A 24,438-nucleotide genomic window follows, 5' to 3' on the forward strand; every position below is an offset into this window, starting at 1 on the left:
GGATTCATGCAGGAATCATGGTGGGTAGCACGTGGAGGGGAAACCCACTTTATGCTGAAAAGCCAAAGCCCTGGCATTTGGGGTTTTCTAGTAACTTCCTGTGAGACACTGAGCATAGATATAATAACCACTTTAAAATCCTTGCCTGCTAATCCAACAACTGGGCCATCTCGAGGTTGGTCTCCCTTGATTGCCTTTTCTCTTATGTAGGTACTGTTTTTCTAGTTTCTTTATATGTCTAGTAATTTTTCATTGTATGCTGACCATTATGAACAGCAGAGACGGTAGAGACTGAATTCTGTTAGGTTCCTTTAGAGCAGGGGTGGGGAACCTTTTTTCTGCCAAGGGCCACTTGGATATTTATAACAGTATTCACAGGCCATACAAAATTATCAACTTGAAAACTATGTTGCTAGGAAAACAGCAGGGCCAGACCAAATGAACGTCCCGTGGGCTGGCCGTTCCCCACCCCTCCTCCAGGGAGTATCAGTTCATTGTTGCTTGCTTGCTTGTTTGTTTTATCAGCCAGTTAACTTGGCTAAACTCAATTTCCACACTGAGAGTTCACTAGTTTTAGCCTTACCTGGGCTGCTTGTAACCCGCCCTCCACACACATAATTTCAGGGGACAGAAGTTTGGGCAGATTTTTACCAAGAATATGGGCTTCCTCTTTGTGGCTCTTGTCTTTCTGGAGTTTCCCTTTCCACTCTCTAGTTGCCGAGTCCACCCTGTATTTGTCCTGTGGTTCTTCAAGCCAGTAAGGCTGCATGTCTTCTGTCTAAATTTTAGCCATCTGGAGTTTTTTTTTTTAAAAAATATTTTATTGATTTTTTACAGAGAGGAAGGGAGAGGGATAGAGAGTTAGAAACATCAAAGAGAGAGAAACATCGATCAGCTGCCTCCTGCACACTCCCTACTGGGTATATGCCCACAACCAAGGTACATCCCCTTGACTGGAATCAAACCTGGGACCCTTGAGTCTGCAGGCCGACGCTCCAGCCACTGAGCCAAACCGGTCAGGGCAACCATCTGGAGTTTTTATTGCTGACTTTGGTCTGTCCTGGGACTAACCTTGACCAGTGTCATTCCCTTCTTCCAAGTGTCCACTCCGCTCTGGTATCCACCTTTGTTCTCTCCCTAGGGCCTTCAGGTAGTTGTTTTTTCTACTTCCCCCAGATTGTATAACTGTTTGCAGGAGGGCTGGTCTAACAGGAACTACTCAGCCATTACCCCATCCCCTTCCTAAGCCCTTGGCTGTGAAATGAGGAGGTGGGACCCAGTGCCTCCTCCCAACTCCCCCAGTTGTGCCCAGTTAGCTGCCTGTGGACCTGGTCAAGGCAGAGGCAGAAACAGAAGTCCCGTTCCCTCCCTGAGCCGGCCAGGCTCTGGACCAGCCAAGCTTGCTCTGCGGCTGCGTGGCTTTGCTGGGGACTTGGAGTCCCGGCTGCCGTCCATCACTGCTGGGGAAGGGTGAGTGAGTGGCTGCTCATTAAAATAGGCTGCATTCCTGGAACACGAATTATTTTGCTAAATTATTGAGTCGCCTTGCAGCCTTCCTGATGACCCAGAGTGTGACGCTGACAGCGGCACCATCAGTCTGCTCCCTCCGTGCGGAGTGCCTTGTTTGAACGAATGCAGCATCATTCTCCTGACAGCAGCCTGGCCCCGGCTCCTTCCCTCTCCTGCTTCTCACCCCAGCACTGGGAGCAAGCAGGGATGGGCAAGCCAGCAGCAGTGGGAGCATCTCTCTCCTGAGAGGCTGTGGTGATGTAAGACCACCTCTCCGTGGGAGGGTTTGGGGAGAGCCCTGTTTGGAGGGAGGAATGGACTGGTGACCTCCGAGTCAACTCCCGTTGCTCTTTACCTGAGAGGTGCTTACACCGCCCCCGAAGCTGCCAGGAGCTGCCTCCCTGTGCCGGGAAAGTAGCCTCACTCTGAGAGCAGCTTGCTTTCCATTATGGGTTTTTGACAAAGTAGAATGACCTTAGTTTACGACATTCCCAAATATCACAGATTTCCCCAGAGTCCCACACTGTCATTTGTCATAAAGCGAGGGCTTTAAGGACTGGGAGCCTGTGTGGTAGGACTCCCTTCCCAAGTTGGCCTGACCCTCCGTGGAAAGCGGACTGTCGGCATCTGCAAGGACCAGCCCCTGCTCTCTGCCCCCTGAGGCGGGGTCCACAGGCCATGCACCCCCGGTGCTGGCAGGGAAGTGAGAGAGCTCTGTCCTCAAGGCCCGAGGACCTGGGTTGAGTCCTAGTTAAATGACGTGACCTTGGGAACTTGCTTTCTCGCTCTGGTCCTTACTGGCCACTTCAGGTCTCCTCCATTATGACCCTGTGTGTGAGGAGGAGCTTTGCTCTCAGTGTCCCATCGACTCCCTCCTGCGGACTCAGTTCTCACACCATCCATTGCCCTTTTCTTACTCTCACGATGGCCATCCCATAAGCCCAGCAAGCCACCCTGTGGGAACTGGCACAGGGCAGCAGGTTAAGCTAGTAGCTTTGAAATTAGACTGACGCGGGTTTGAATCCTGGCTCTAAAACTGTTTAGCTGTGTGACCTCGAGCAAGTCAACTCCGAATCTCGGTCTTCTTATCCATAAAACAAAGTGGGGGGGCGGTACATACAATTAAGTAAGAATAAAAACCCTAAAAAGAAATGAAATAAAGGGCATAAAGGAGCTACCTGCCTCAAGGAGGGAAGGGAAGGAGATTTTGCCTATCAACCTCTCTGGCACAGGGCGATGTCTCCACGCCCATGTCAGCAGAAGGACGGGAACCCAGGTCTCTGACTCCCAGTCCAGAATGCCCTTTGCTCTCCGGGCCTTTCGGCTTCCCTTCCGTATGTAGCTTCGTTCTCTGAGAGCCAGGCTTGGTTCTGAGCCTTCCCAGGGACGCCAGGCAGAGCCCTTTGCAGGAGGTGTTGATTTTGGTGTGAGGGAGACTAACTCACCTCTGGGTCTGAGTCAGACTCAGAGCGTCCTTTTGATGACTGTGCTCCAGTTCTCCAAGTGAGTGGACCCGTTTCCAGGGGGCCATAAGCAGCCTGCTTGTTAGGGTGTTGGCAGGAGGCACAGAAACTCTCAGAATCCCAGTCCCATCCAAGTCACCCCCTAGGCCCCTCCAGCACAGGGCCTTGAAGTTTTAAGGAAAAGTCCCGTTACCCTCCACAATGTCACCCAGGCAGCATCTCCTGCAACCCTTCTAAGTATCACTCTGAAGGGAGTGGGGAGAAGTCAGGAGGTGTAACGAACACCGTTTCATTCGGTATTACATTGCCCAAACCCCGCCATCGATCGTTCTTTATTGTGTTCCTTCATATTCGAAGCCACCATGCATTTTAAAGTGATTATTGAATGGCATCCTCAATAGAGCTTAACACAAATATCATTCTAACAGGAGTGATTGATTTCCAATACTTTCAAGTGGCTTTCTCCCTGTGCCTTAGGATCAGCTATAAGACGGCGTACCGGCGTGGCCTCCGGACCATGTACCGGCGGAGGTCCCAGTGCTGCCCTGGCTACTACGAGAATGGAGACTTCTGCATACGTATGTAGGGGCTGCCTCTGCCCTGGCCTCAGTGGGGTGGGAGGGAAGTGGAGGGGTGCTGAGGGGAAGAGAGGCAGAGCTGTCTTTGGGGGCCTGGGCCGCAGGTCTCAGCTGACCTCAGAGCTCCGAAGTCCCTGCCTGCTGCCAGCTCGGAGGGAACAGTGGGTCTAATGCGAGTACATTAGCACAGAATTGTCTATCCCATCAACCTCCTAAGAGGGTTGATGGAAGCGAGTCAGGCCTAGGCTCTGAAGGGGTGAGGAGAGAAGTGGACATTTCTGGAGTGGGCGCTCTGGGGAGCAGTGGGGAACAAGTGCTGAGTGCTTGGCACAGAGCTGAGGGCATAGTAGATGCTCAAGAAGGCTTTGTGGGATGGAAGGGAAGCTGAGTGGATAAATGAATGGAGAGATAGATGGATGATGGATGGATGATGGTTGGATGGATGGATGGGTGGAAGGAAGGCAGGCTTGATTACTGGATGACAAAATCATGGTACCTTGAAGGAGGATGGGAAGAGTAAGACATCACTAGGGACCTATTCCAGGAAGTGGGAAGGTTTCCAAAAAGAACTGGAATACACCAAAGAAAATGTTGGTTCATGAAAGACACTTGTTCCCTCTTTCCCTTTTTGTCTGCAGTGGCTCAGTAAACTGAAGCCTTGGGGACCAGGCTGAGTTGCTGGCAGCTGCAGGCCCTCTGGGTCGGGGGCAGTGTGGTACAGTGGGAGACACCCGGGAGTAAGAGCCTGCAGGTCAGGGTTTTGGCCTCAGCTTCCCAGGCATGTGGCTTTGGCAAGTCGCTGACCCTCTCTGGGAGAATGGTTGAGGGCCCTGCTGGAGTCTAATGGACTCTCCCCACGCACCTCTGACCAGTGGGAGGGGACCCATCTGGGGCTCTCCAGTGGGCATTAGAAAGTTTCCTCAACGGCAGGACACTGTCAGAGAAGCTTGAAGCCCCCGTTTAATTACTGAGGGGAGGCCGCCCACACAGCTTCTGCCTCTGCATTTGGAGGCAGATTTGAAGAGTGATTTTCCTTGTTAGTATTCTCCTTGCCATCTGGGTGGGTAGAGCGAGCTAGCACCAGAGAGAGAATTTGGGCAGAGTGGGCGTGTTGATGTTGGGAATGAAACGACAATTTTCCCCTACTGTTGTTACATCTCCCCTAATGCTGGAGAAACTCGATTCTAATTGCATTACAGGAATGAATGAAAAATGCTCCGGCAAATGGGGTCAATACTGATGGTTTTGCAGGAACAATACAAAGATACTAGCCCAACGCAAACTCAAAAAGCAGTGCAGAGGCTAGGCTGGGCCAAGGCGTGGTCAGTGCTTCACCTGGGACAGGGTTACTATGGGGACCCAGGTGTGGAGGTGAGGTCAGAATCAAGACCTTACAGCTGCCGCTCTGTTTGCCTGGAGTGGAGCGAGGGTCAGGCTGCCGGTGGGACATGGAGCCATGAAGGTGGAGCAGGATGGGTGTGCACGGCCCTTCTGAGCTCAGGGCGCAGTGACGGACTCAGAGAAATCATGAATGGAGTTCGGATGTCAGCACGGGGCCCCAGGAATGGATGAGCGCCTTCCCCTTCTAATTCCCATTAGTGGATGCTGGTCAAGCTCTTGGAAAATGAAGAGCAGGGCAGGAGTGCTAAGTGTCCTGGTTGCGCAGGCTCCGTCTTGCTGACTGGGAAGGCTGCTCATGACCTGCCGCCTGCTCCTTATGTAACTGCCGGGCACTGCCTGCTGAGCTGGTGGCCACGGCCCGTCCTCCCAGGGAGCCATGCTCCTCAGGATGGGAGGCTTTTCCTAGGAGGGAGCAGGAGGGTCTTGGCAGGGAGAGGGGGCATTGTGGCGCGCTGAGGCTGGGAGTGGTGATAGAGAGGGGCAAGAGGCACACAGGCCTGGGTTGAATCTCAGCTCTGCCACTCCCAGCTTCTTCCTCTTTACCCTCATCACCATCCTCTGCAGAGTCCAAGCACCATTCTGATCACTTTACATCCATCAACACATCAGCTCCTCTTAACAGCCTATGAGGTAGGAACCCTTCCTACTTCCAATTTACAGATCGGGAAACTGAGTCACAGAGCAATTCAGTAACTTGGCCAAGATCACCACTTTCTAGCTGTGTGATTTTGGTCCATATACTTAAACGCGCTGTAACTGAGCTGGAAAGCAGTAAAAGTGGAATTTGAACCCAGGCTATCTACTAGTAGCTCCAGAGTCTGCTCTGAACCACTTGGAATAGGCAAGACATCACCTCTCTGAACCTCAGTTTCCACTCATGTAAAATGGGGATAGTAATACCTAAACCATCAGGCACAGGATAGGGGCTTAATAATGTCAGCTTCCTCCTCTGCAGCTTTGGGTCTTAACATTTTTTTAGTCTTGGCTCTTATTTTAATTTCTCAGAGATCCATGGACTCTCTCCCTGGGGAAATGCATACTACATATGTAAACATGCACATGCACACAGCCCTTTGCACACAATTTCAGGGGTTCGTGGATCCTTTGAAACGCTTACAGGGTCTTTGGACCCCATGGTCAGTTGTTTCGGCCATATGCTCATGTTTATCCATTCAACGTACACTTGTTGCAAATGCAGGGGTTATGCACGCACATGAGAGGTAGATGCTGCCTGGAGGAGCTTGCAGCCTAGTGGAAGGAAAAGATCTGGTACAAAAATATGTGCAACCGAGTGTTGTAGCTGCTTTGACAGGCGTCTTTATAAAGTAGGGCAGGATAAAGAGGAGAGGCTGTCTTTTTGGCCACGCCCACTCACCAAGTGTTATTAAGAAATCAGCTATAGCCCTGACCGGTTTGGCTCAGTGACTAGAACGTCGGCCTGCAGACTGAGGGGGTCCCAGGTTCGATTCCGGTCAGGGGCATGTACCTTGGTTGCGGGCACATCCCCAGTGGGGGGTGTGCAGGAGATAGCTGATCGATGTTTCTCTCTCATCGATGTTTCTGGCTCTCTGTCCCTCTCCCTTCCTCTCTGTAAAAAATCAATAAAATATATATTAAAAAAAGAAATCAGCTACAGAGAAGAGTGAAGGGGGTGCCTGGGAAGGGTGTTTCAGCCCAGTGGTTCTTAAATGCCTGCTGTGGCCACCCACAGCGCTGTGCTGTGGACAGAATGTCAGAAACAGCTCCTGCCCTCGTGGATCCTACAGTCTTGTTGGGAAGGCAAGTCTAATGTACAGGAAGTCATTAGAGAACAGCCGGAGAGGAATGTGGGAACGGCTAGACAGGCCACACAGACCAGGCAGGAGAGATGCTGTGAGCTGTGACCCCTCGCGGCTTCACGGGGTTTGAGTTGATGGAAGGGCATTGTTGGAGTGGGTGGGAGAGGGAGCCCCATCAGCAAAGACGCGGAGTGGGCCTGAGCAGGGTGGGCAGATCTGGGCTGGGAGAAGGGGAGGGGAGGCTGGCAGGGGGCGGCAGTTATGAATTCCCTAGGGCCGCTCTTACAAAGCACCACAGCTGGTGGCTTAACTAGCACGAGTTTATTGTCTCACAGCTCTGGAGGCTGGAAGTCTGAGATCCAGGTGTTAGCAGGTGGGTTCCTTCTGAGGGTTGTGACAGATGTTCCAGGCCTCTCTCTGGCTTCTGGCAGTTCTTCAGCCTGTGGCAACATAACCATTCTCCACACGGAGTCCTCTCCCTGTGGGTGTCAGTCCCCCAATTTCCCCTTTTTATAAGGTCACAGTCATATTGGATTAGGGCTCAGCCCAATGACCTCATTTTAACTCGATTATCTGTCTCTCAGACCTATCTCCAAATAAGGTCTCATTCTGCGGTTCTGGGGGTTAGCTAGGAATTCCACATATGAATTTGAGGAGGACACAATTCAGCCCATAACGGGTGGGTGTCCGTCCCCCGCAGGCTTTGTCACCTGTGTGTGAGAGAATGGAGTCCGAGGGTTGGGGAACTTGTGAGCAGGAGAAATGGTAGTGAGAGGGTGCCGGATCATGCCCAGGATGCTGGTGCTGGATGAGAAGCTCGTAGACCTGGGAGCATTCAGGATCCCAAACCCTGCAGCCCTGGCCGTCCTCCACCCCCTCCCCACCTTCCTGAGGCCAGAGGACCTCCAAGTTCACCAGAACCTGGTGAGAACTCATCAGTGTTGAGAGTCCTCAGGACCCTACACAGAAACATCACCCGAGCTCTGGGAAGGGCCATGGGGACGCTGACCTTCCTCCAAAGCCACCTTCCTGGAGCCTTGTTCCTCGGCACATGGTAGAAGGACGCTGGCCTCGGAGTGAAAGCCTTGGCTGACTGCAGTAACTTGCTGTGCAATCTTGGGCAAGTCCCTTTGCCTCTCTGGTCCCACTGGGTATAGGATGGATCATCTCGGCGTATGGAAGGAGAAAGAGGAAACAGTGAATGAGTGTCCTGGAAAGCAGATTCAGATGCAGGTGACACTGTTTTTCTATTTGTACCATTTCCTCTGGCCCAGAACTGCCATCCTCGGCGCCTTTCTACAACCGTCCACACCAGAGCCGCCCACACCTGACCATTAACCACAGATGAGCGTTAGTCTTGTTCCTCCTTGGTTGCCGAGGCATCAGATGTTTCTTGAGGATCGCCGGGCGCAAGCACACTTCCTTCTTTCTTTCTCCTTGTGACATAGGGCAGTGGGCATCTTTACCTCTGCAGATAGAACTCATTTTAAGTCATGGGGTGGGGGTTTGAGGCATTTTGTGAAGCTCTGTACTTTGAAAATATTAGCCTGCATCAGACTGGATGGGCTGGATTATGCTGCAGTAACAAACAATACCCCAAACCCGGTGGCTTAAAACAATAATGTTTTTTGTTCACATTACATGTCCATTGTGGGCTAGCCAATGGCCTGTCCTTGTCACCTTCACCCCAGGACCCAGGCTGATGGAGCAGCAACCCTGCAATGTTGCTTGTTGCCATGGCAGAGAGGAGAGCGCTGTGGCAGGCGTTGAAGGCCGAGGGCCAGCATAATTAGTGAGCAGTAGTAACGCTTACCACAGGTTCCACACAGTAATCACAAATTACAATCCGTTCAAATGTTTTACTGAGCACCTGGTAACCTAATATCAGAATCACCGGGAAGACTTGTTACAACACAGACTCTTGGGCCCCAGGCTCAGAGTCTCAATTCAGAAGGTTTGGGTGGGGCTGGAGAATTTGCGTTTCTAACTAGGTCCCAGGTGATGCTCCTGTGTCTGGACTGGGAACCACACTTGGAACACCACTAGTCTTCCTATTCAAAAGGATGGTTGCTGCGCTCAGCAAAGAGCCCAGCAGGTTGCTTATCAGGTGCATCCCCTTTACCAAGGGCTTCTTCTGATGGGCCACGGGGAGCAAGCAGGTCTCAGCATAGCCAGCAAGGAGAACTCACCGGCCGAGTCCTCCTGTCTCCTATTCCCCGTGGTCAGAGTCTCCCCCATGGGGAGGTAACTCCCCCGAAGTTCCAGGCGGTGTCCTCTGGCCCTTTCAGTGGCTGCTTGGAATGCCAGCACATGCCTCCTGCAGTGTAGTTTTCATCCAAACCCAGAAGAGGAGGAGGAGCCAGAAGCTCCAGGTACATGGCTGATGGGCCTGGCTGGGCTGTGGGCTGGGGGAATGGGGGTGCTCAGCAGACTTGGGCACCTCGTCAGGTTGGCTGGGAGGAGGGACTGCTCTGGCCCGGTGGGGTCAGTCTGCACTGGGTGGCCGAGCGGGAGCAGCAGCTGAAGGCCTGGGGGACTGGCTGCACTGGGGGAACCTGGGTAAGATTTAACCCCGTTAAATGCCTCACACCACTTTGGAGGTTAGATAGCCCTGTTTTATTATTGTGGTTGTTTTATACAGTCGATTATTACTTAAAGCCAACTCCTACGTTTACTGATTTCTTTGCTCCTCATCTATTCTCGCATCTCACTTCTCAGTTTGGCTGCATTCTTGAAAGGTCTCTTTCAAGAAGTTCTTTCCGGGAGAGTCTGCAAGCGACCAACTCTCTTATGCTTTACTTGTCTGGAAATGCCTTTATTTTGCCCTACTCTTGAATGATGGTTGAGCTGCCTATGAAATTCTAGCTTTTCAGTCATTTTCCTTCAGCAGTTTGAGGATGTTTTCCTGTCATCTGGACTTTGTCACTGAAGTGCTTTTCAGTTTCCCCCGGATATGTCCATGTGTGGAGTTATTTTTATTCATAGTGTTTGCTCCTCAGAGGTATACGTCTTCCTGAAGCCAAGGCTTCATGTCCTTTACACTTCTGGAAATTTCTCAGCCATCTCTCTTCAAATATCTCCTTTCCTCCACCCTCTAGTTCTCTCCTATTGGAGCTCTAAAATGGACTCTTACTTCATCCTCTCTCTCCTGGGCTCTCATTTTTCATCTCTTTATCTCGCTGTGTTGCATTTTGGACATCTTCCTCGGATCCATTATTCAAATCCGTTAGCTCTGCTAATTAACCTGTCTGTTGAGGTTTTAATTTCAGTGATATGTTTTGTTTCTAGGAGTTCCATTGGTTCTTTATCAGATCTGCATGCTGTTTCTGTAGTGTCCTATTCTTTCATTATGAAGTCTAATCCTTTTATTGCTTTAATTATTTTAAACATATTTCTTTTATGGTCTCTTTCAGATCGTTCTATCTTGAGCTATATAGTTCTATTAGTTCAAGTTCCTCGAGTATCAATTTTCCTTTTTATGGGGACTGCTGATTCTCGTTTCCTGTGGGTTGTGTCCTCATGTAGATTGTAATTTTTTTCTTTTGCTGTGAACGCTAGTCTTTCCTCCCTGCCCCCACACCCTGGGTTGAGCAAGAGCCCCACACACACACCAGTTTTGCATTTTCTTATTAGGCACACTAATGGTTTTCACTGGCTCCTTACCAGTCTTTGCGTTCCTAACTTGGTTTGGGAGCCTATGTTGTGTGTGATGAAGGCTTAGGGTCTTTTTCCTTTAAATTTTTTTTAAAAGGGGAATTCACATAATGGTAACTATTTTGAAGGGTACGATTTTGTGACATTTAGGGCAGTCACAGTGTTGTGCAGTTGTGACCTCTATCCAGTTCTAAAACTTTCATCACCCCTAAAGAAGGCCCATGCCCATTAAGCAGCCACTCCCCCCACCCCCATTCCTTGTTCTTTGTTTCTTGCGGGAGACTTTCTTTCCTCATCCAGAATCCCTTGCTTTGTCCCTAGGCTGGTGGGCAGCAATTTTAAGTTTCCTCTGCATGGATCTGGCAGCTTCCAAGGCCAGAACCTCCCCTATGTGGGGGCAGGAGCAGCGGCCAGCCAGGTCTGACGTTGCCTGAGCCACTTTCCTTCAGCATCTGACCTCTGTAACTCCTAGGAACCCACTTAGGGATTTACCTTTCTCTCATTAGAGCTCAGCTATATGTATTTTTTAAAAAATTGGTATTATATTTTGGGGGCATTTTTGTACTTTCTGCCACGTCATTGGAACGGCCCCTGTTTTATAGTGAGTGGGGGAGTGGGGGGCGTTATAACCGGATCCTGTGACATCGAATTCGGTGCTTTCTGAGACTAACTTCCAACAATGATAAAACAATAGTGTAGCGTCTGGCGGTTTACCCAGCGTTTCCCATACCGTATACCGCCTGCTCCTCACAGCCTAGGGAAGTGGTATTATATCACTGTCCCTGGACAGCAGGGGACACAGAGGCAGGTGAGGCTAAGTGACTTGTCCACGTGGATAAACAGAGCCCAGGCACTGAGATCGGAGCAGTGTCCCCTCCTGTACTTCCCCCTCGGCAGGAGGCACCTGTGGCCAGAAGAGAGAAGCGGGGTCAGACAAGAGGGCAGACGAGAGGTTTGTAGGGAGAGGAAGGAAGTGAAGACAAACTGGTTTGACTTCAAAATGTTGCAAAGGTGGGTCCCTATAGGTGCTCAGATCAAGGTACCCATTAGGGGATTGCTGTGTGTGTGTGTGTGTGTGTGTGTGTGTGTGTGTGTGAAGGTACCAATTAGGGGATTGCTGTGTGTGTGTGTGTGTGTGTGTGTCAAGGTACCCATTAGGGGATTGCTGTGTGTGTGCGTGTGCAGAGCTGTGAGTTTGGTTTAGGGGGCTCCCCAGAGAATCCTGCCTGCTGCCCTCCCCAGAAACAGTGCTGATGCTGTCCCTTGGGTCACCAGCACCTGGTGCTGAGCTTTGCTGCCTAGGACAACATCCATTCTTCTATCTGACCATCCATTCATCAGCATTTACTAGATGGCCAGTACTGCTGAGCCCTGGGATGGACATGAGTACAAAGCACCTGGGCCAGAGGGGAAAATGTGTGTGTGTTCTTTTTTAACTTTTGAAAAATAGGCAGTCACAGTATGGTAAGCACACTTTACATAAGCAGGCGAAGGAGCAGAGGGTGTCCCCAGGGTGGTGGTGGGGAAGGAGCGGCTGCCCAACTTCCCTGGCAGGTCCTCGCCGAGTGGCCGAAGTTAGCACAGCCCCCACGATGCGGTCCCCAGCTGTGGGCTTAGAACAGTGATGTAGGATGTCCAGAGTGGCCGGGCTGCAGCTGGTTCACACTGACCGAACTCATAAAATACGGATGCTTAACCCTGATGCCAGTGAATTCATTTACAATGAGAAACACAACTACCAAAGGTTTGCTCTTGTCCACTGGTCAGTGCTTTTCAGGCTTCGAGAAATAATGAGTGAATCACGGGCCAGGTTCCCCAAGGCCCAGTGGGTTCTCTGGACGCCCCTTCTCTTAGCACCTTTTTCAGATTCCTCCTGTTTCCTCTAGAGCAGTGGTTCTCAACCTTGGCTGCACATTAGAATGACCTGGGAATCTTTTTAAAATCCTGATTTCTGGGCCTCATCCTCCGGAAATTCTGTTTCTTTGTCATGGGGTGGGGCCACAACATTAGTAACAAAGAAACAGAAATTCTGGAGGATGAGGCCTGGAAATCAGGATTTTAAAAAGATTCCCAGGTGATTCTAATGTGCAGCCAAGGTTGAGAACCACTGCTCTAGAGCACCACGTGTATGGGATCCACGTGGCCGTGGTTTGTGTGCTCTGCACCCAGAGCCTCTGGGCCGCTGTCAGCCTGTCCCACTGGCTGTGATGCTCCTCGCCTGTCCAGCTATTCCTCCCGAAAGTGAGTTCCTGGAGCAGGGAGCCATGTTATTCCCGGGGCCAAGCACAGGGCCTGGCCCCTAGTGCTGAATAATCATTGATCGGGGGAGTGAGAGTATGCATGAAGGAAAGAGACTTTAACCAAATACGGAGAGGTGTCTCTTAGGAGGAGCCACTAACTCTGTCGGGGGAATTGCAGGGCAGGGAGGGCCAAAGAAGTCTCCTTGAAGGAGGTTAGTTTTGAGTGGAGTCTGAATGGCGAGTAGGAACTCGTGAAGAGGACAAGAGAGGAGCAGTGGCTAAGACAGCACCAGTGTGAAGGCCCCTCCTTCCCAGGTGGCCCTGGGCATGGTGTTGCACCTCCCACTACCTCCGTTTTCTCATCGGTAAAATAAAACAGGGCTGTATTGAGCACCTATACCTTTGGGCTGTCATGAGTTTCCACAGAGAAAGCGTCGGGTACAGGGCCTGGCACACAGTAAGAGCTCGGTAACTGTTAGCTACGGCGGATGGTATTATTTTTGTGGGGGAACAGCGTGGGCATAGAGAGGTGGGGAAGAGCAGGCAGGGTCCCGTGGAGCACAGGAAGAACGGGGAGAAAGTGGGGGGCGGGGAGACAGGGCTGGGGCTGGACCCGCAGCACCACACCAAGGAGCCTGGACAGCCTCATGAGGTCACTAAAGGTTTCAGCAGCCAGTCACATGCTCACGGTGGTGTCTGGGCTCCGTCCGTTGCTTGGGGGGCAGCGGCATGGAGGACTGAGAAGGGCTGGAGGACAAGTTAGGAGGTGTGTGCAGGATGGGAGAGCCGTGACGTTCGTGCTCAGGCACCTTGGCCCCGGGGAGAAGAGGAGACTGAGGTCTAGCTGGCTGCGTTTGCTGGCCCAGCCCTCAATTCCAGGGTAGGCCTTTCCCGCAGCCCCAGAGGTGCCAGCAGGGCCCTGGGTGCTGACGCAGCTGTGGAAGAATCTAGGCGCTGCTCCTTAATTACCAGCTGCCGCTGTAATTAAACCCCGGCTCTCCGGACGGACGGGGCCCTCCGAGGAGAAGCCGTTATGAGTGTCGGATCAGCCGGGCTTTATGTAAGTCCCCTTGCTGGGCGTCCTGGGCCAGGGAAAGCCTGCGAAGGAGCTGGCCCGGCCCAGCCTGACTCCCCCTGTCTTTATGGAAACTTCCCCAAGGCTTTCTATCTTCGGAATTCCCTCAGCACCTGTGTAATGCCTCCTCTAATTTCTGGTCCTTGTTGGGCGTGTGCTGTTCCTTCGATGTTCTCACTGTGCTGCAAGCCCCACATGGCCTGGCCCAGCTAACTCTGTGACCCAGCTCCTCCCAGCCTTCCTCTCCCATGCCGGCCTCCAGGCTCTCTCTGCATATGCCTCACATTCCCGCCTCGGCACACGGGGAGCCCCATGTGCTGATCCCTCTGCCTGAATGCTCTTCCCCCAGATACCCGTGTGGCTCACTCCCTTATTTCACTCCGTCTCTTCGAAAGAGTCCCCTCCCTCACGTCTTTGTTTACCCCCTTATTCTGTTTTGTTTTGTTTTTAATTAGTATTGTCACTGCCTGACATAGAAATATAGAATATATGTGGGGGTTTTTATTTTCTAAAATTTCTCAACTGAAATATATGTCTGATAGGAACAAGGGGCTTTGGTTTATCCTAGCTGACATTCCTACTCCTAGAACAGTGTCTGGCAGATAGTAGGTGTTCAATAAATGATGGACGAACGAATGAGTGAATGAACAAGTCAACTGTAAGCTCCTAAGGCCAGGAGCACCTTTTAAAACATACCATTTGGTCTCCAGTGGCTTCCAATGTGCCCGGCACAGATAGTGGCTCAAAAATACCGAGGTACCACCAGTCCATTCCAGTTCTGCCTTGTCCCCGCCCATATTTTTTGACACTTCCCTCCACGTGCCCCACTACTGCTCACTCAGATGCTGTACCCTGGCTTCTTCATGCTGAGACTCGACCTTCTGCATCTCGCTTCCCCAGGGTCCCTCTACAGTCTGTGAATCCCCTCCCACCCAGGCAACTACATTCTCCTTTCTCTCTCACCCTGCAACTTCTTACAGGCTCTCCCTGCTTCCTAGACCCCTGACCTGCTCTTCCCAATTTCTGCCTAATGGCTCTTGGAGGCTCCAGGAAAAGCTGCATTGTTTCTGGGAAGCCCAGCCAACACCTGCCTCTCCCACTCCCAGTCCTGATCTCAGCCCTTTCCCCCTATCACCCTTCCAGTGGTCAGCTTCTTACTCTCTCTCCCTAGGCAGTGAGCCCCCGAGGGCCCAGGCTGCAGGACACTGACCAGCGCCCAACACAGAGCCCAGCAGGACACATGCTCTGTGTGGCCTGGTCGACTAGAAGGAAATGGGCTGGCTCTTCCTGGGTGCCTCAAAGGACACCCAGCGGAGTGGTCCCTGAGCAGGCCCTGAGACCCAAGAGTGGAAGGTGGCCTGCCTCTTAGAAGACCCTCATCCCCACTCCCCCCTGTCCCTTGGGTTCCCAGAGTTCTGGTGTCTGCACCCCATGTCACACGGGGGTGAAGGGTCTGGGGACCCTGCTTTGGGCTCTGCAGGGACTGAGACCGCTATTCCAGGTCCCGGGAGGCCAGCCCTCTGGTTCGAGCTGAGTCCCGGCTGAGCCCCATCAATGCCTCCTGGTTTGCCGAGCTCCTTATTTCCTCCTGGCCCCTGGCCTTTGTAGCAGAGAGGTTTCAAGAAGTGGCTATTAATGGGGTTTTGCAATGATGGACACTCCGGTTGCCAAGTCTGCTCTAATGCTGGCTCTTTGACGAAGGGAAGCTGAGTGGCTTCAGTGAGGGTGAAAGTGATGACTCAGAGCCTCCCCTGCCTCCCAATGGCCACTTCAGTGTCCTCATCTTTGAAGAGCTCTGATCAGCTGCCCATCAAGGGGCTGGGACTGGTTGGGGGAGCTGGACACCCCCATACTATGCTGGCCAGGCATTGGCTAAGAGTCATGGAGGGCCTGAGAGCCAGACCCCCACACCTTGTTGCAGGTACACATCCCACTGTCCCCACCTTGTCTATACCTGGGGTACAAATGAAAATATTTAACACTAAAAGTAGGGCACTCCTGCCAGTAGGTTAGAACAGAATAGGACCCTGGAGGCCTCTTGTGAAGCTAGGGGTTAACCTTGTAGGTGCTGGGAGAGGGGCAGGGTGGCAACCACTTACCAACCAGAACAGAAGCATTTTAATATTTTAACATTTAATAGTACCCTTCTCTAAGTCTTGGCCTGAACTGGAGCACCTGGGTCTCATTTGACCTGGAGATGTATCTGGACCTCTGAGGAAGGGGTGTCTCAGCTTGAGCACCTGGCTGTGTGTGTGTGTGTGTGTGTGTGTGAGTGTGATTGCGAGTTTTCATGTGTGGATGCTGCTCCCAACCCATGATGGGTGCTCATGTGGCATGTTGTGCCAGATAATGTAAAGGTCAAACGCATAAACCCTTGAGCCAGACACTTGTCTACTGCCTGTGTGACTGTGGGCAAATTACTTAGCTCCTCTGTGCCTCAGTTTACCCAACTGGAAAATGGGGTAGCAATCATACTATCCTTGTGGGGTTGTTGGGAGGATTAAATAAGTGAGTGTAAACCAAGCACATGGTAAGTGCTATGGTTATTATTACATACACACAGGTATACTCATGACCGTGAGGTTTTGCTCTGTGTGAAGAGTGGATCTCTTACGTGTGTGTGTGTGCACATGTGTGTTCTCTGTGTGTATACTTGCTGTTATGTGTGTGTTGCATGTCTGCCCATGGAAAGGGCTGCCATAACCCGCGTACCAAGTGTATATCTTCAGGCTGTGGGCTTAGAGTTTGTGTTTATGTCTCCCTCGTTTCTCCTGAGTCACCTTCCCTCTCATCCTTTCCCACTTCACTTTCTTCTCCTTTTCAAGTAGCGAGTGGTACCAAATCGTCACCAAAGGAGCCAGAATCACATCTTTGCTCAGGATGGGGTGGGAAGGGGGAGCCGATTACATCATCAGTCTCATCCCCCTGATGGAGGCAGACCTGGAACCAAGGGCAAAAGCCAGGAGCCTCCTCCTGCCCCTGGCCAAAGAACTGCCCCTCGGACACTTCTTCCCTGGGCTGAGCCTCATAGGAAGGAAAAGGAAAGTCCCACATCTGGGAGCCAGAGGTGCCCCAACCTAAAGGCAGCCCCCATCCCTCTGGTGTGGCCAGGCAGAGGGAGCAAGGCCTTGGCCTCTGTTTGACCACAAGGTTCTATCCACCAAACAAACTGCAGAGGCCTGATAGTAAATCAGCAGTGAGTGCGATTTAGAGGACTCTGTTTGCTCAGCTAAGCTATTGGCAAGGTAAACGCAGAAGCTGCAGAAAATCTCTTTAAACAGCTGGAGGGCTCAAACGTCCTTCAGTCCTCCATAAAGGATTCTCAAAATTATATGGACTAGATTAGTATCTCTATTACATAAAACCATTTCAGTGCCTGCTCAGGGCTTTGGGAATGAAGTCACCGGGGCAGACCTTTTGTTGCCCAACCTGCCAGCACATGGTAATTGAAGATTTCCCTTTAAAAGTGTGTCAGGTGGAAAGAGCTCCTAATTTACTAAGTGGAGGGGCCTTTGTTAGGGAGGCCAATGCTTTGTTCCGCCTGTCCCTTCTAATCTTATTTCTGTACAGTGGACGTACATAAAGCACTTCCAGCCGATTTGATTCTGGGGAGGCAAGCAGGGCAGGGCCTGGCCTTGCAGAGGGACTGAGCAGGACCTGAGCTCCCTCTTCCTCCTCGTCTTGCCTTTCCCTTCCCTCTTCTGGGCGCCTACCTGTACCCATGGGGCAGGCGCAGGCCCCAGGACAAACTGTGGCTTCGTGACAGCAGCTGCCCTGGTCTTTTTCTAATCAGAGCACACCTCCTCCTTTTTAATTGCCTCTCTGCGTGGAAACACCAGAGGCAAGATCCAGAGTGGGGGCTGCATTGTCTGTGGGTTGCCCGGTTTGGATCTAGCCGAGGCCTTTAGCCCCAAAGCCCAACGCCATCTGGTGCCTGATGGGACGGTTTTGGTTGGAGGGGCTCCACGTTCCGGAGGCATGAGGCAGCATTTGTTGTCCGAGAGTCCGCCCCGACGCTGGCTTCTGGCTCTGAGGGGGAGGCCACTGGAGCCTGGGTGCGAGGACTTGGCTTACTCCTCTAGCAGGGAGTCACCCTCCTGGTGCTGTCAGATGTGAGCCCTGACTTGGCTGTCAGAGAAGGCGTTCTCCTCGCTCTCCACGTCATCTTGCTGTGTGACTGGGTGCACCCGGGCCTGAGCTTCCCCCTCTGCGGCGTCAGAGGCTCTGAACTTGCATGAAGAAGGAGTCCAATGACTGTGGTGCGGGGGTGTCTCCCATTGTGAAGCCGGTGGACAAAGTTAAGATGAGACCGTTGGTGTAGTTTACAACGAAACCATGCAATTGCAGTTCTTACTGCAATGAATCGGAGGGAGAATCAAGTAGCGGCAATGCGAGCGGTAAAGCATCGTGAGGCAGTCGCAGAGGTCTCTGGAAGCTGTTTGGTTTGCTTTAAGGTGGTGGATGGGAGGCTCCCAAGCTTCCCAAGGCCAGGGCCTCTTCTTCCTGGCCTGTGTCCCTAGAGGGGCTGGCACATGTCTCCACAGGTTCTTGGGCAGTGGTCGGCAAACTGTGGCTCTGTTTAAAAGAACGGGGTCCCCTCCTGGGCTGCAGACCTCCCTGTCATCAGTGCTAGGGATCTGTGCAGTGGAGCGTCCGGCTGGGGCTGAGGTTAGGAGCCTGGTTGCAGCCCTGCTTTGACTAGCTGAGCGACCACACACCTCTTGGAGTTCCTCTTTCCTGGTCTATAAGGTGTACCCACCCTGGCCCACAAGACAGCATTAAGGGGCTTTGTAATCACTACTCTTGCCAACCCCACCTAGCCCATGGGGCAGTAGAAACAACAATATTATTCTCCTAGCCGCCCCTCCATCTTTAACCTCATCATAGATAACACATATAGCACAACCTATATGTTAGGCCTCATTTCTGTATGAACTCATTTAATCCTTACAACAACACAGGGAAGTAGGTACTTCTACATTCTCATTTTATTTAATTTAATTAATTTATTTATTTTTTAAATTAAATCTTTATTGTTCAGATTATTACATTTGTTCCTCTTTTTTCCCCCCATAACTCCCCTCCTCCCAGTTCCCACCCCACCCTCCGCCCTCACTCCCTACCTACTGTCCTCATCCATAGGTGCATGATTTTGTCCAGTCTCTTCCCGCATCTCCCACACCCCTTTCCCCCCCAAGAATAGTCAGTCCATTCCCTTTCTATGTCCCTGATTCTATTATGATCACCAGATTATTCACTTGATTCTTAGATTCACTTGTTGATAGATGCATGTTTGTTGTTCATAATTTGTATCTTTACCTTTTTCTTCTTCTTCCTCTTCTTAAAGGATACCTTTCAGCATTTCATATAATCCTGGTTTGGTGGTGATGAACTCCTTTAGCTTTTCCTTATCTGGGAAGCTCTTTATCTGACCTTCAGTTCTGAATGATAGCTTTGCTGGATAAAGTAATCTTGGTTGTAGGTTCTTGGTATTCACCACTTTGAATATTTCTTGCCATTCCCTTCTGGCCTGCAAAGTTTCTGTTGAGAAATCAGCTGACAGTCATATGGGTATTCCCTTGTAGGTAACTGAGTTTCTTTCTCTTGCTGCTTTTAAGATTCTCTCTTTGTCTTTTGCTCTTGGCATTTTAATTATGATGTGTCTTGGTGTGGTCCTCTTTGGATTCCTTTTGTTTGGGGTTCTCTGCGCCTCCTGGACCTGTAAGTCTATTTCTCTCACCAGGTGGGGGAAGTTTTCTGTCATTATTTCTTCAAATAGGTTTTCAATATCTTGCTCTCTCTCTTCTTCTGGCACCCCTATAATTCTGATGTTGGTACGCTTGAAGCTGTCCCAGAGGCTCCTTACACTATCTTCGTATTTTCGGATTCTTTTTTCATTTTGCTTTTCCGGTTGGGTGTTTTTTGCTTCCTCGCATTTCAAATCTTTGACTTGATTCTTGCACTCCTCTGGTCTGCTGTTGGGTGTCTGTATAATATTCTTTATTTCAGTCAGTGTATGCTTAATTTCTAGTTGGTTCTTTATCATAACATCGAGGGTCTCATTAGATTTCTTGAGGATCTCACTACATTTATCGGCGGCTTCTAGACAGTTCTTGAGAGACCTTAAAAGTGTGGTTCTGAACTCTATATCCTCCATGGACAATTTTGTCCTGTTTCTTTGTCTCCGCATTTTTTATGCTTTCTTGGTGCACCCCCCTAGTGGTCTTTGTGCGCAGTCTTGTTGTAGTTAAGCCTTGATTGTTGTTGGCAATAGTGGGGGTGATTTGACCTCCAGGCTAACTGGCTATGAGAGTTAGCTGTGTCTGCAGTGGGAGAGCTTCTGTGCTGGATCTCTAGGGCGGTGCTAATCTAGCCTTTGCCTGAGGCTATCCGGCAAATGGTTCTGTGCAGGGCTTGGGCGGGGCGGGTCCCCAGGGATCTACAGGGCAGGCGGAGCAAGCAGTTATGGCTGCTCTCAGTTCCTTCCCCAGGGGCTGTGCCTCTCAGAGTCCCAGCAATGGCTGCAAACCTCGGAGAGAAAGCTGCCTTAGATTTCTGACCGAAGCCAGACAGTCCCGCTTCTCCTGTTTGAGTCTGGGTCCCTAGAGACTCGCCCGGATCTGGAGCTCAGAGTCTGAAGCTCCCTCCCGATTGAAAAAACAACCACGCCCTCCGCCGCCAGCCCATTCCACGCGTACTCTGCACCTGAGTATTTCACTTCAGCACTGCGCCTCCTCTGAGTCTGGGTATGATATTCTCTTTCCTCCTAGTTGTAGAATTTCCACTCAGCCAGCCTTCCTGTGGTTCTGGATGCTGTCCGTGCTGTCTTTAGTTGTTTTTTGAAGTGGTTGTTTGAGGCAGCAATCTCCGTCGTTAACCTATGCCGCCATCTTGGTTTTTCTCCTACATTCTCATTTTATATATGAGGAAATAGAGGCACAGAAAGGTTACCTAACTCACTCACGGTCACACAGCAATGCAGTGATACAGCTGGAAGTCGAACCCAGGCATGTGGTGTCAGTTCCATGCTCATGACCATTCTGTTATAGCTGGTGGACTGCAGGCTCAGCTGCTATGAGGCCACCTTTGGAAGATTCTGGGCCTGATCTCTCTGGAAGTTGAGGGTAGGTAGAATATAGCTGATAGGGTATTGGCTGTAGTTGCCTATCAGACCATTGCAGTGTGTGGTCATCCCAACCCTCCACCTGGCCATTTATCCTGCTCAGTTTCTATTCTAGTTCCCATTTCCTATTGGGATGAAGCCTGGCCTGGGGAACCCTGCAGTTTATCCTCTCTGTACCTCACTTTTCTCATCTGTGTAATGGGGATCATAAGAGTTCCTTCCACTTAGGCTTGCAAGGATTAGGTGAGTAAATTCATGTGACAAGCCTAGAACAGTGCCTGGCACACACTAAGTGCTTAATAGGCTTCGGCTCTTGTTATCCATTGTGGCAGGATAAGACAGAGAGGGCTTCCCTGCTAGGTCAAGGGCAAAAGGAATGGAAGGAGACAAGGGTTGGGAGTAGGGGCACACAGACCGCCCCCCCCCCTGACTTCCAAAAAAGTGTTTGAAAATGTCAGAAAGAAATGGCAAAGAAATATTAATGGGCTCAGCGATGTGTCATGGGAATGGGGTGGAGCCATCGAATATACCGGAGGCCAGCTTTGTAAACGGTAGGCACCAGTCACAGCTCTGCTTGCTCCGGGAGGGTGCACAGACGGCGGCATTTCCACTTGGAGAGCTGAGAACGTGTATGCTGCACCATCAAGGCCCTGGGTGTCCCAGAGGGAAACAGTGACTCAGAACTGTAGACAGGGGTCCTCCGGAGAGGGGTGGGGGCCCGCCTGCCAGTGACAGGAAGCGTCTCTGCCCTCTGGTGCTCATTATTCCCCACTGAGGAGGTCGGCGCATTCCCAGATCACAGCTAGTCTTACAGGTCTTTGTTCATAACTTTACAACTCAAATGGTGAAAAGTGGAAGATTTATCTGACTCCATCTGTGCTGACATGAGCCTCCGTCAAAGGTCACTTCCAGCATAGAATTCTGGGGCATGTCTGGGTGGGGTGAGGGCCTGCCCTGCCTTGGGTGGAGAAATGGGGAGCTGACTTGTGGGCAGTCTCGCTGTACCTGTGATGGCAGACACTCCCCTGGAGTAGAAGGCAAAGGCCCCTGTATTTACCTTGAAGGAGCTTTCAAACACGGCCCTGACATGTGTACAAACCAGGCAGGGAGCAGCACGGCCGCCTGAGGGAGGTCTTAATTACCTGCTAAGAACAAGAGACGGTTCTAAGATCGGGGAAGCTGCCTGTGAACGTGGTTCATTTCCCAGGGCAGGGTGCAGAGCGAGGGGAGCCATATGGCCCAGCGGTGGAACAGCTGTCTCTGGAGAGGGAACAATTCGGGAACTTCCACCATCTGGGTGAATTATGAGACTTGCAATTTTCATGCATGTGTTGCAGGAACCCACCAACTTAGCCGTCAAGGGGTGGTTGACAGAGAGAGATGGACTGTCCCTGTGTTCTGTGCTCTGGCCCACTGCACGGCCATTTATCCCAGGAACCCTGACTCAGCAGCCACCTCCTTGCCAGGCTGCCTGGCCAGGACCTGCCTCTGAGGTCACGTGGGCCGATACCCCATCAGCTCCCCTGGAATCCTACCTCATCCCGGGCAGGTGGGCTTCCTACTTCCTCCTGAAATAGACACATCATTCCTTTAACGGTGGCCGCTGCTTGCCTCTTTGGCAGGGCTGGGCAAATCTAGTTGAAGAGTGCTTAGTGGTTTGGGGCTGTTATATTTTCCCTGCTCTATGATCCGTGTTAGGTTAAAATGTCCAGAGCTGCTTTTCTTTCCCACAGAAGATAACTCAACCCGGGCAGGCTCTCTCTGGGAGAATTAAAGGTGATGAGGGACTTCTGGTTGGCTGGAATCCTTGAATCCTCCCTGCAGGGCGGCCCTCCCCTGCCCCCAGCTCTCCAGCCGGTTGGAATGATGCATAGATTCCAGTGTATTCTTATTCCCAATGAAAGCTCTTTGCTTCTGCACGTGCTGCAGACCCAGGCAAGCAGAAGGAGAATGACGCAGGGCCCACAGTGTGCCAGCACCATGGTGGGTGCTCCCCTGCCACCTTCCGGCAGTGCTTGGGCGGGGGGGTGGGAGGAGGGCTCGTGTTATTCCCATCTCACAGATGATGACTCAGAAGAAGCACAGAGAGCTCAAGTAACTGGCCAGAGGTCCTCAAGCTAGGAACCAGAAGAGAGGACTTAAACTTAGGTCTCTCTGAACCCAAAGCCAAGCCTCTTGCCTAGAGACTCTGTAGACCTGGACAGAGGTGGGTCGGCCCACATGATGTGAGCTGAGGGTATCTATCTATATAAAACCCTAATATGCAAATAGACCAAATGATGGAACAATCAACCAAACAACCAGTTGCTATGATGTACGCTGACCACCAGGGGGCACACGTGAAACATGGCGGGTGTTGGCAGCAGGTGGTAGAGCACAGAACATGGTGGGCATCAGCCACGGCGGGATGATGGAGTAGGTGAGCGGGTGCACCAGACCAAGGTGTGGTGCTGATCGCTGTCATCGGGGTGAGCCTCTGGTGGCTACTGAAAATTCTTTGCTCCCGCATGCCATGCTCCCGCCAGGCGCTCGCATCGGCTGCCAGCACCAGCCCTGCTTGCACCCACTGCTAGCACCCGGCACCAGCCCCGATAGCTCAGCACTGTCAGTGGGTGTGAGTGGCTGCCGGCCCCGATCGCCCCTGAGGGCTTCTCCACCTCCCCCTGCTCCTGAAGGGTGATTGGGGCAGCAGCCATCGCTCGCAACCGCTGCTGGTGCCGGCCCCAATTGCTCTGCACTTTCAGCGGTGGGAGCAGTGGTGGCAGGAGTGGGGCTGCTGGCAGACAGGGGACCAGGGGCCGTGGTGGGAGGGGCCTAGTGGGGGCGCGGAGGATGGCCCGAGACCTGCCCCTGTGCCCACCACAACCCTGTGGCCCACAGTTCCTTTCAAGGTGCACAAATTCGTGCACTGGGCCCCTAGTGCTTTTAGAAAGATGGCATTATGGAAATTGCTATGTTTCAGGGCCTCTCAGTAGCCCTCCCACTGACAAGCCAGTAATTTTCATGTGAGAGAGATTCTCCTGGGTGATTTCCTGGTCTGCAGAAGGTTCCTGCGAAACTGTAACGCTGCTATCTGAGGAGGTTAACGTGTTGGTCTCCACACTTCCAGGATGGAGAAAGTGGTACTGGAGAAGGGAGGGAGATGTGGCCAGAAGATAGCAGTGCCCTCTCGCCTTTAAAACTTGATCTGGAGCCAGCTCTGCCCCCATCTTGACCACCCTGTGCCTCTTGTTAGGAGGACATCCCACCGGAGTCTCTACAATGAGACCTAACAGTCGATCTCAGTGAGTTGGCCTTAGGGTGATTGCCCCGGGACAGCCCAGCTGGGAGGGAGCATGGCCTGTGGCCCCCTCACTCCCTGGCTTGTGGGGGACCCAGCCTTTCAGCCCCCTCCCTGAAGGCCCACCAGGCAGGGTTTGGGTCTAAATGGTTCCATGGGACTAACAGGCAGTTAGAAGGGTTTCTTGACTATTTCAGAGTCTGCCAGGAGGGACTCTGGGGAAGTCAACATTGTCTCTCCCAGAAGGGGCTGGGGCCTTGCCCAGTTACCTGCAGCAGCAGAGGGGCTGATCCCGGCCTTTAGGTTAACCCTGCCCCAGAGGCAGTGAGGCTTGCCC

The 24,438-nt window shown here is 51.8% G+C and overlaps 1 protein-coding gene across 5 annotated transcripts in view; it reads left to right on the forward strand.

The window, feature by feature from the left end:
* MEGF11 (multiple EGF like domains 11) overlaps window positions 1-24,438 on the forward strand; it is a 348,251-nt gene that overhangs the window by 121,900 nt on the left and 201,913 nt on the right. For 4 of the 5 annotated variants that reach the window (XR_009453016.1, XM_059697712.1, XM_059697722.1 and 1 more), the window contains exon 4: window positions 3,450-3,550. The exons of the other annotated variant lie outside the window; for it this stretch is intronic. Coding sequence is in view for 3 of the 4 variants with exons in the window: in XM_059697712.1 (XP_059553695.1) it covers window positions 3,450-3,550 (101 nt within the window). In the remaining variant the exon portion in view is untranslated. The remainder of the gene's footprint in view (window positions 1-3,449; window positions 3,551-24,438) is intronic. 5 annotated transcript variants of the gene reach the window in all.

The sequence above is a fragment of the Myotis daubentonii genome, chromosome 1 (assembly GCF_963259705.1).
Source record: "Myotis daubentonii chromosome 1, mMyoDau2.1, whole genome shotgun sequence".
Taxonomy (NCBI): domain Eukaryota; kingdom Metazoa; phylum Chordata; class Mammalia; order Chiroptera; family Vespertilionidae; genus Myotis; species Myotis daubentonii.